This window comes from Lacerta agilis, chromosome 7 (assembly GCF_009819535.1).
Source record: "Lacerta agilis isolate rLacAgi1 chromosome 7, rLacAgi1.pri, whole genome shotgun sequence".
NCBI classification, from domain to species: domain Eukaryota; kingdom Metazoa; phylum Chordata; class Lepidosauria; order Squamata; family Lacertidae; genus Lacerta; species Lacerta agilis.
The window spans coordinates 47,606,432-47,618,158 of record NC_046318.1 but is presented as its reverse complement, the minus strand read 5'-3'; the positions used below and the strand labels follow the sequence as shown (position 1 = coordinate 47,618,158).

General features: G+C 41.5%; 1 protein-coding gene across 1 annotated transcript; it reads left to right on the top strand.

The window, feature by feature from the left end:
- Positions 1–5,459: 5,459 nt before the first annotated feature.
- Positions 5,460–9,561, top strand: SNAI2 (snail family transcriptional repressor 2). The gene is made up of 3 exons (XM_033155180.1): positions 5,460–5,845; positions 6,384–6,929; positions 8,484–9,561. The coding sequence occupies exons 1-3, from the start codon at positions 5,767–5,769 to the stop codon at positions 8,663–8,665; spliced, it is 807 nt and encodes a 268-aa protein (XP_033011071.1). The 5' UTR covers positions 5,460–5,766; the 3' UTR covers positions 8,666–9,561.
- Positions 9,562–11,727: the final 2,166 nt, after the last annotated feature.

Here is an 11,727-nt window from a genome sequence, read left to right as displayed (position 1 = left end):
AATCACCTAATTACTCAAGATGTAACATGCTAAATGTTACTTCACCCTTATATGAACAATAGACAATTGCCCTTTACAACCATAGTTTCATCTACCTGTTCAATACGTTTTCCTGTAATTTGATAGTAAAATAGATGCGTAACGTTTACCAACCTTCAGGCTTGAATCCAATACGTCATTTCCTGGAAGTAAGCCTCATTGAACACAATAGGATATAGTAATGAGTGGCCAAACATAGGGCTGTGTTTCATGAGCCAACTAGTAGTTTGTGATTTTTAACATTCATTTTTTTTTTTGCCTGACTCTTTTTGTCTGGAATGCAAAAACATACACATGCATTGAAAATAAAATAAAATAATACTGTCAGTCACTGGTATGTCAAAATGTGTCTCCCCTGCCCCTCCCATATCTCTGTCTTGTATAATGAAGGCAACTGTATCAAATTCTTCTGTATTGATGTCTAATTGGTAACATCTTTTAACATCCAAATGTCTGAGAATAGACTCTCGGCTTTGACATTGAGGGTCATTAATATCCGCGTGTCAAAGGGAGGTTGAACAGATATAGCTCTTCTGATGGGAGAAGCTGTAAACTATACAAATTCTCCCTGCTGTTAAAGGCATAAGCATGAAGTTGAGACAGAACTGGGTGCTTTTGTTGATTTAGGTAAGATCTCAGGTCCTGCTTCACCAAGCATAGAGTTATCCTTTATGCTCAACTTGGGGCTGCCTCCAAAAACAATTTACCTGTGTTACTTTCTCCTAGTATCGCCCTTGTCCTGACAACATCGTGCTGTGCCTTTCTCTGTCCTAGATCCACATCACTGACTATTGGCCAGCAGAGCTGGAACAGTACGTACAATGTGATCATTTTACAATGAAAGAAAAGTGCCCCTACACATCATGGAAGAACCCATTTTCAGCGGCATTCTCATAGTAACCATAGCACATAACTCTGCACTAAGATCCCTTCATTTCCTGAGATGCTCAGTTTTTGGCTACTGTGATGTCTGGCATTCCTATTCATTTGCTCGTTCCACACAAATTTGTCATAATTAGCCAGCCTGGGTTAAAAGAAGAAGCTATGTCCCTTTACCCATAAAAATGGAGCAACCTGTTCTCTGCATTCAACTTAAGTGGAAGTATAGTTCACTATAGCCAACCCTCCCACCTTCCAAGATAATCCAGCCAATGTGAGTTTATAGATGATGCAGCAGATCCTGCCTGCACAGGAAGGACTGTATTTGCAGTTTCCTCTTTCCACACCAAACCAACTGGAAACTAAGCATAGACCCTGAGGTCCCGGCTCCAATTCTTCCTTTTTCTTTCATCACTGGTGAAGAACAGTAGATCAAGAACGGCCATTGGCAATCGCTCCTGCTAAGGTGAAGTCTACCAACTGCTCAACTGGCTGAATTTAAAAGTTGAGAAATGTACACTGTCCCTAACAAAGCATTTGCTGCTGTTGTCCAAACTCAATCCACTGATAACATGATGGGTGGTTTGATCTCAGATTTTCAGGAAGCTGATGCAATGCTTCAGAATTAAAAAAGCAGCCTGGTGGTTGATGAAAACGTTTCCTTCTCCAGCTTTCTGAATGAAAAGAGAGATCTGCTTTCCCCTCTGATTTCCTCTCAACTGCGATCTTTTTCCTTCACCCCACTTCACCTTTCTGGCACTATGGTATCTGGCCATCTTCATACAAACTCGTGGGTGTTTTTTTTTTTTATAAACAGAAACAGAAAACCCCACTCAGGCAACAAGAGTCATGCTAATACCATTTCAAAACCATGTAATGACATGCCTTGCACCCAGTGCCCGATGCTATTCGTTTTAGCCTAGCCACTTGGCTGACATGTCAAAACATTATGATTTATACAGAAGTCTGAACAGGGGAGCCCAAGGGCCTAATTCACCAAGGCATTACTACACTGCTGTAGTGGCGCAACTGCATTTGGCACGAGGCAATGGAAAATGAGAGCATTTATGCCTTTTGTGTGGCATGTACAAGCCTATCTCAGTGTTAGCTGGCATAACTGAACAGACTGGCACTTCTCTGGAATTGTACCCACAATGTAAAGTGGCTTGATCCCAGATGTATTTTCTGCAGGAGAATTTACTGCACTTTCCAGAATTATATAGCTGTAGACATTCAGCAAAAGGGCAAGCTTTTAAAGTACCCCACACAGCAGATACATTTTCTGAATGTATTTTTCTGTTATTGGTAGTCTGCTGGGGATTTTCACACATTCCATTAAGGAGGGAGTAAGTGACTGTCTTTGGGGGGGGGGGAATCAACTAATCCTGCTACTTAAATGTGTATTTAGCACCAGCCACATGGCAAGACCTGTGCCAAAGACAGAGGAGACACTATTCTGCCCAGTAATCTAACAATGATATTCATAAGCTGCTTACTTTTGAAAGGGCTATAGCTCAGTGGGAGAACATCTGCTTTGCATGCAGAAGGTCCCAGGTTCCATACCAAGCATCTCCAGGTAGAGCTGGTAATGTCCTCTGTCTGAAGCCACTGCCAGTCACTGTAGACAACACTGAGCAAGATAGACTAGTGGCCTGACTTAGTGTAAGGCAGCACCTGTTTCATTTTGAAGGGATTTACTGTACCAAGGGAAATGTAGTTTAAATGGCAGGACTGGGAAACCTGTGGTGATCCAGAGGTATAGTGTTCAGATCAATAGGAGGAATATTACCACTCTATTCGGCCTTAGTCAGAACCAACCTGGAATACTGTGTCCACTTTTGGGCATCACAGTTTAAGAAGGATATTGACAAGCTAGAATGTGTACAGAGGAGGGCACCCAAGATGATCAAGGGTCTGGAAACCAAGCCTTATGAGGAACAGTTGAGGGAGTTGGGTATGTTTGGCCTGAATAAGAGTAGACGGAGAGGAGATATGATAGCTATCTCCAAATATATCAAGGGCTGTTACATGGAAGATGGAGCATGCTTGTTTTGTCCTGTTCCAGAGGCTAGGACCCAAACCAATAGAGTCATTGTTACAAGAAAGGAGATTAAATATCAGGAAGAACTTTCTGACAGTCAGAGCTGTTCAACAGTGGACTGTCATGGAAGGCCGTGATCTCTCCTTCATTGAAAGTCTTTAAACAGAGGTTGGATGGCTGTGATTCCTGCATGGCAGGGAGATTAGATGACCTGTAGGGTCATTTTCCAAGGGAAAATTCACCTATGTTTCATTTACAGGTACATCTTGTCATCCGCCTGCAGTTATATGGTTCTATAATTCCAGATGTTGTTGGACTCCAGCTACCATCAACTGCCGCCAACATGACCGGTGGTCATGGATGATGGGAATTGTTGCCTAACATCTGGAGGGCCATAGGTTTCCTAGCCCTAGTGTAAAACAAGAGAGAAAACGGTGAAGAACATGAACCTAGCTTGGGCATGAAATTCTAAGTTCAGAGCAGAACACACACAAGGATGAAGCAATGGAGAAGCAGGGAAGCTGCTGCCAAAGAAGCAGATTTCAAACTGAGATTTCAGGGATGAGAGAGGCGAGCCGACACCCCAAAGTAATGTTGGGCTGCATGTGTATGTATATTTACTTGGGAGTAAACATGCTTAGAACTGGGCTTTATACTTGCACCCCGTCTCGATCCTGCCAATTGAACTGAATAGATCATAGCTTCTGTGTGTTTTTAAAGTAATTAAAAAATAAACACAAAAAACCCTATGCACTTTGCTATAAAGAAAACACACTGACGATTTTTCAGCATAGGTGTTCTTAAAGAAAAAAAAATCAATGCAAACCACTCATGGATAAACACCAGCCTTGGAGCCTGTTAACAGTTGAATTGCTACATGAAAGCAGATAACTTTACTTCTGCACTTGTTTTGGCATCTCCCAGATAAAGAAGTTATGCAGCTTGACAAAGCACTTTGCTCTTACAAGTCTTAACAGAACCACAGAGATTTTTTCCCCCCATGTCTCCATTCCAACACCTGTTGCAAAGAAGGCTGGGGTGGTCTCAATGCAACTTCCCTCCACATTTCCTTCATTCTATATATACACCCGTTTTATAGCCCTCAGTCTACTGGTACATTTTGTAGTACAGCTGAGTAGGGAAATATAGGTTTCAAGTGCACTCAGAAGTGAAAATACCCCCCCCCCGAATGAATTTTAAATGTTTAAACAGGATGAATCTGTGCTTGTGTTGCTCAAAGCCTTTCCATGCCTATAGGTTTGTTGGTAGTTCACATAATCATAGAGTTGGGAGGGACCCCAAAGGGTCATCTAGTCCAGCTCCCTGCAATAGTTGAAGCTGTTGGCCCCAAAAAGCAGCAGCAAATGAGACCTACTGTGTATGACCACAGCAAATAGGTTTACTGGACAAGCAAGAAGATACCACATGGTATATCAAGCTACTCCAAACTAGAGCATGAACCTTTGAATATTCTATGCTGGCTAAAATGACACAGGAATGATATCTTTCAACTGAAGCTTAAGAAAGTGGCTGTCTTAGCCATTCCTTTAGGAAAGAGGAGCATGAATGTGCTGGGATCATATTCTTGCCTATCCTTTGTGCATTCCTCAGTCACTGTCAGCTAATCAAAAATGAGCACAGAATTAAATAATTTTCATTTACGGGAGTGGCTCAATTTCCTCTAGAAAGGAAATGTGCAACACTGCATTAAGAAATTGGAAAAAGTCCCATGCAGCTTCATCCATTGCATGTTTACTCAGAAGCAAGTTCAACTGAGGTCAACACAACTTACTTCTGAGTAATCAGTGTGCAAATGGTTGCAGCCCTTTTGTGAATTCTGCATATCTCAATTACTGTCTTCCCGTTTTGCGTCTGAGTTGTATATATGTTTTGTCTTACAAAATGTCCCTGATCCAACTAAAACTTAGTGCACAATTACAGCAATGGGTCTTAAACAGAACTAACTTTAGTTAGATCGGGGCCACAGCACCTCATTGCCAGTTCTTCAACAGCATACACAAAATATTTCCTTAATCTATTAAACTTCTTGGCTCAATTCCTCTTCACTTCCAAAAATAGCAAGCCCCACATGACAAGCCAAAGACTCTCTCGTTAGTGTCTTAAAAAACTGGACTGTTTATCTTGGAATAACTTCCCCTCTACCCTCTGCCCTTTGCCCCTAATAATGAACAGTTTGTCCTTAGCATTTTCATTATCCCACATCTGGGAAGCAGCCTTGTTTTTTGAAAGAATTAATTTTCACTTTGTTGGGATGCAACGTACTCCAGAGAGAGGTGAGGAAGTACAGTGAAATCTAAACTTATCCCTTACTGAACCTACTTAAATTAGCCCACTAGTAGGCAGGAATTCTAAGACATTTTCTAGGCTCCCTCTGACAAGAGATTCTTCTTCCTCTGTTCTTCACAGCTATCCCAGTGGGAGGAGTTGAAACCTGACCCAAGTCCTCAGCTCCTAGAAGGGATTGGATCCTCCTTGCGAAGAGCAAGGAATAAGTCTCTTGGCCAAACAGACAGAGTTAGTAAAAGAACTTCAGCAAATCAGGAGTGATTGGATGAAAAGGAAACCCCTGACCCTCCCCTCCTGCACCTGACGAGTGGGTATTTACAGCACTTTGCAAAGAGCCCTGCACTACACAATTTTACTGCATGGGGTGAGCAGAGAGGACAATGCTGTAGAGGACCAATGTGCGAGCAGTGATTCTGTCTGCTGCTGCTGCCCAAAAGCTGGGGACCGTTATTCTGAAGCTGAAAGGAGGTTTCAGGAAGGATTCAGCCCTGCATTTCAAGATGCCACGATCTTTCTTGGTCAAGAAACATTTCAACTCTTCCAAAAAGCCGAACTATGGTGAACTGGATACTCACACAGGTAATCCAATGCTGAAAGCTGTATTCTAACTGCAAGTGCTGCTCTGATTGTTGTTGCTGAAGTGGGACTTTTCATAGTCTGGTGCAAACTTTTAACAAACTTTTTTTTACGGAGCTTGTCTCTCTCTCTCTCTCTCTCTCTCTCTCTCTCCCCCCCCCCCCAATGTCAGTGCCAGCAGAATTAAAAATTCAACTTAGGCGTTTGCTTCATTGCTGAAATCTTTTTTTTTTTTTGCTCTCTTGCAAAATGAGTGACTTTTGGAAATGTAAGAGAATGGTGTGGATTTTACTGCTGGATTTCTTCTGGCTGCAGCAGAGGCTTGGGGAGGAAAGCTGTGACTTTGAGCAGACCTCCCAACTTACGTAAAGTTTTATCTAAAGTTACAGAATGTTACACTCATTCTGTATGTTTCATCGGAGCAGACTAATGTCAGTAGGATTTCATCACTTCCAATCTCCATGAGTATTGGATATATTGTACTGCTGTTATACAGAGAAAAATCTCTGTTGTCTTAAAAGATTCTCTTTTTTTCTTCCAGTGATCATTTCCCCATACCTTTATGAGAGCTACCCCATGCCTATCATTCCACAGCCTGAGATCCTGAGCTCAGTTGCTTACAACCCCATCACAGTGTGGACTACAACTGGGCTGCTGCCTTCCCCTTTACCCAGCGACCTCTCACCTCTCTCCGGATACCCTTCGTCTTTGGGAAGAGTCAGCCCACCTCCACATTCTGACACTTCATCTAAGGATCACAGTGGCTCGGAGAGTCCCATTAGTGATGAAGAAGAGAGGATCCAGTCCAAACTTTCCGACCCTCATGCAACTGAAGCAGAGAAATTTCAATGCAGCTTATGCAATAAGACCTATTCAACTTTCTCTGGACTAGCGAAGCATAAGCAGTTGCACTGTGATGCCCAGTCTAGGAAATCTTTCAGCTGTAAATACTGTGACAAGGAATACGTGAGCCTAGGAGCTCTTAAGATGCACATCAGGACCCACACACTACCTTGTGTCTGCAAGATCTGTGGCAAGGCTTTCTCTAGACCATGGTTACTTCAAGGACACATCAGAACACATACTGGTAAGAGGGGAAATGTGATTGTGCACAGCATGTATTGCTGCAATAATTCCATTTTTAAAAATCCACAGGGCTTTATGGTCAATTTCATGTTTTCCAGTTATACTGTTTGCTCTGCTAAATGTTCACCAGACTTCTTTTATTTTTAAATCATTTATGAATGGGTCAGCTTATGTACTGGTGTAACACTTTTTCACTTTAGAGAACTTAAAGTTTGCTTCGGCAAGCTGTCACAAGACAGGGATCCATTCGACCCTAAGAATTCCATGCTTCAACATGAGTGTTGGAACATGCTTTTGGAAGGAATGCAGGTGCAAGGTAGACAGATCAGACAGCAAACAAGAGAGAAGGAAGTAAGCAGAAATACCAGGTTCCCTATGCAATAATCTGCAGTCAAGCATTGTATCAAAGCAATGCACACAGTAAACCCCCTTAGTCAGCATATAGGCACAGATTTTTACACTGTGATCAAATGTGCAGTTCTTGGAAATAAGTTCCACAGAAAGCAATAGGTCTTCATGTAAGAAATATATGTACTGTAGAAAGTCATTTAGAAGATCTGGCATCTTAATGCTAAACACAAAGGACCTGATCCATGAGGCAAATCCCACAGAAATAAATGGGAATTAAGGATTGTATTTTAAATAGAAGTTCCATTCCATTGACAGTGCAACTGGATTCCAGATTAATGGGTTTGAAGGCATAGACGAATCTGCAAATTGCAATCCAAAGCTGGAATTTCAATGGGAGTAAGTCCCATTGAACTTAATGCAAGATGAATGTCACTGTGAGGAGCAAAAGTTAACCTTAAGACAAAATACACTGATTCAAACACTTATCATAGAAATAATTTCTGATTTTCTTCAATGATACCAAACACCTTAAAGTTGCAGTCTTGTGCTTTGTTCAGTAGGGGGAAGCTCCACTGAGGACAGACAGCCTAATTTCCAATGAGAATTTGGCTGCATAGCCTTTAAGTCCCACTAAATTCAGCTGCACTTACTTCTGTGAACAATGCCTAGGGCCAGAGTGTAAGTCAAAAATGTTCACAGACTTGAGTAGCTTGTGCATTAATTGCAGCCTTTTATTGATCATGTGCAATTGAGTTCTCTTGCTACTCCTTGTCCTGCTTCTGTTCCAAGAAAGCAGAGTGCAATGCTGAAGCATTCAATCTGATGGGAACTCTGCCATTCACACCAATGGCATGTCAGCTACAGCCTTCAGCAGCAGTAGGCGTTGCACAGGATACAGTAAATGAATGGAAGGAACATATGGAAATGCTGGGTGGAGCCCAGCCTGCAGGCACTGGCTGCACCTGCTGAAGCAGAAAGTGTCAGTGGCTTGTCATTCAGTGCACCATGAATCCTGCAAACTCGGAAAAGTATGACATAATGAATGGACAGCCTGCAGTGTAATGAATGGACCCTTTAATAATATATAGAAAACAAACATCATTTTCACAGGCATGATTTTTTTTTTATTCCTCTGCAAAACGACTTGTCCCATTTATACTTGAGCTTTAAAACGATTAAACCTCTTTTGTGTATTTCTTTCCAGGAGAGAAGCCGTTTTCGTGCCCTCATTGCAACAGAGCATTTGCAGACAGGTCAAATCTGAGGGCCCACTTGCAGACCCATTCGGATGTGAAGAAATACCAATGCAAAAACTGTTCAAAAACTTTCTCCCGAATGTCTCTTCTGCACAAACATGAGGAATCTGGCTGCTGTGTAGCTCACTGAATTTGGCTGGGCTCTGAACATTACTCTACTCCTTTTCAACAGAACAGGAGGAACCCTCCGCCCTGGAGGTGGTTTATATTTTACTTCCCAACTCAACAACTCCACTGGAAGATGCAAATAATATCAAATTGCTTTTTAGTTCAATTGTTAAGCTTGACAATTGTGTGATACAAAAAGGAAAACAAAGCATCTTAAATACGGGAAGATGGAAAAACCAAATGGATGACTTTTTAAAAAACAAAAAACGAAAACCTAAAATTTACATTCCAAAACTAAGTTTTGCCAGATACCAAATACCACAGGTGCTTTTCAGTGTCTTCTATATCAAGTCATTATGGGGTGAATAGGACAGGTTGCTGGTATTTCTTAGAATAGTGTGCTTCTTGATCAGCACCCTGAATTGTCTTCAGATTTCATCATTAGAAGAGAACAAGAATGTAAGTCCAGTTGTCTTAACACTATGTGCCTTTGTAAAACTGTTACTACAGACATTCCTAGGCGCATGCTTGATACACACTTCTTTTTTTTAAAAAAACTATTGTGATTGTTAACTTGTGATGTTGTTATTATAAAAAAAAATGGGAATAAGTGCAAGCGTGAGGGTTAATGGGTTTTTGACAATGGATTTCTTAAGAGCTTTTTTTCCTAAATGCACAAAGGAAATGCAATAGCCTGAGCAATGCCCTCCAGTGCCTTTTTTAAAAAAAAGAAAGAAAAGAAAACGAATACCTTTGTTTATTGACATAATGTAAATAGTTTTATTTTTATATGGCTGAATGAGTTCTGAATCAAAATATTATCTATAGCCACGTCTATAGATATCTTGAAGAAAGTATGGATACAAATTGTATTGTTTTCTAGAAATAATTTTTGTATAAATAAACATTTTTAAGAAATGCCTGTGCAATTTCTCCTACATTAGGAGACCCAGAATCCCATCTGCACCCACTTCTCCCCACACACCCCAACACACACATAGACTCTGGTGCTGATTGTCAGTAGTAAAGCATGACATGGGGAGGGATGGATCTCTGTGTACAGGCTGGAGTCAGTGTTAACTAGGTCTGTAGGTCTTAATCTCCATGGCTAAGGACTGATCAAAGAACAGTCTTCAAGACCCTGATAAAAATCCCATCTCTGAAGTTTAACAGTCGTGCTAGTAACCAGCAAGGATACGATCTTAGAAATGAAATCTTGCACCTCTGGGTTTCCTGGAGAAAATGCAGTAAAATATGAAAATGCAGTAAACTATGTAAGTGTCAATCTTGAAATCCATTCCTCATAATTGTAGCAAACTGATATGAAGTCCTAACCATTTTATCTTGATTACAAAACATATTGTTGCATAATCAAGGATAAATAAAAGTATGCCATCTGACTGTACACTGGTCTCACTACACACCAAGCGGTCAAAGGACATATCAAGCCAATTTGATGGCTCCAAATGAAATGTGGGTGTAAATGCACATCCAGAAGCACAATTGCATTGACCGATGTGCTTCTGCTTTCTACACTTGGGATTTCCCTGGCTATATCAAAGCTCACTGGCCCTGAAACTAATTTCTTACTGTGAATTCTTGATTTCACATTAATCAGCAACATCTCCAACCCATTTTTAAAAGCTTATTTCCAAATTTTAAAGTGTTCTTTCCAAGCAATAAATGCGACAATTTAAATCCAAACATGGTTGTTGTGAACATCACTTTGTTAGGCACCTTCATGAAAGGACAGTATTTTTGTAGCCCAATGTGCCTGAAATATGGCATATAAGCTATTTAAGTAGGATTGCCCAGTAAAATGCTCAGTTTCCCCACCAAATAATGCTGTTGTAGCAATGCTGTAATCACATCTTTAGAGGTGATGACAACCCTCACATCTGCAGATATCTATAGGATCAGGGAGCATGATTACTTTGAATGCCGGTTCAGTCTGAAGATGACTGAAAGCACCCTCCTGTAACTTGTACCTTTTATGCTTGAGACACTCCATGGCCATCAAAAGCATTCTGCTTGCGACATGAACAATAATAACAACAAAAATTCCCATTGTAGTGGCTGGCGTCCCGGATTAAATCATCAGGGGAAAAAATGTAGTGTGGTTCAGCCAAAATAAAGGACCTTTTAAGTCTCGTTGATTTCAAGCCAAGAGATTTAAATGTGTTTAGTTCTCCCATTTTAACCATTAGGACTTAAACCTTAGACATTGTATTTCCTTCCCTAGGTGCAAACACATGCATGTTTTCGGTGACCCTGTGATCCATATAACAACCCTGCATATCACCATATTACATACAGAGAGCTGAGCCTGAAAGGTAACCAGCTTGCCTGAGACCATGTAGATCTCAAAGCTGAACTGGGGACCATCCATCTCATACCTCATGTACTTAGCAACTCTGCTGTACCTCTGGTAGAGCTGCCATCATTTCCAGTCATTCCCCCCTGGCCACAAGTTCCAGCAGGCACACAATACTAGCAGTGGCTCCTGCTACTGCAGCACAAGGAAGCACAAAGGTCCAAGGGGTTCCCAGGCTCAGTCTATGAGCTAGCATTTCATCAGAGAACTAGCCAGAGACACTAAACCACAAAGCAGTTGTAAACACAGGATTTTTTATTTTATTTTAGTGGCTTGACTTATGTTTTCCAGGATTTGACTCTGTCATTGTGGCACGGTGAATGACACAAGCAAACCCTGTATCAGAAGTGTGAATAACGCTTTTACGTGCCCTGGATCAAATTACATAGGCATGAGTCAGGGCCGCAGCATCTGCTCTGCAGTGCTAAGAAGAGTTAAAAAGTAGGTCAGTAAAGAAAGCAGATTGTCGGGGTATGGGTGCTGGAGCTCCTCGTGCACGGCCTTGGACTGGTTATGCACGAGGTACCAGTTGCGGGGAAAGCGGCCAGCGTTCCGCGTGCTTTTGAGCACGGTCGCCGGCCAAGCCTCACAGTCTGAAGGATGATGAGTAAGCCAATTGAAGACTCTGGTGGTGTGTGAGTTCCTAATTGCCTTCTTTAAAGAAAAGTTGCCTCGTGAAATAAAATATGTACCCTGACTCTGAATAGACG

What these genes read in the sequence shown, in the direction of transcription:
- SNAI2 (XM_033155180.1), top strand. Translation starts at nt 5,767, where the DNA reads ATGCCACGATCTTTCTTGGTCAAGAAACATTTCAACTCTTCCAAAAAG. An exon ending in TGAACTGGATACTCACACAG is followed by an intron (nt 5,846 to 6,383) that starts GTAATCCAATGC and finishes TTTTTCTTCCAG; the next exon opens with TGATCATTTCCCCATACCTT. An exon ending in ACACATCAGAACACATACTG is followed by an intron (nt 6,930 to 8,483) that starts GTAAGAGGGGAA and finishes ATTTCTTTCCAG; the next exon opens with GAGAGAAGCCGTTTTCGTGC.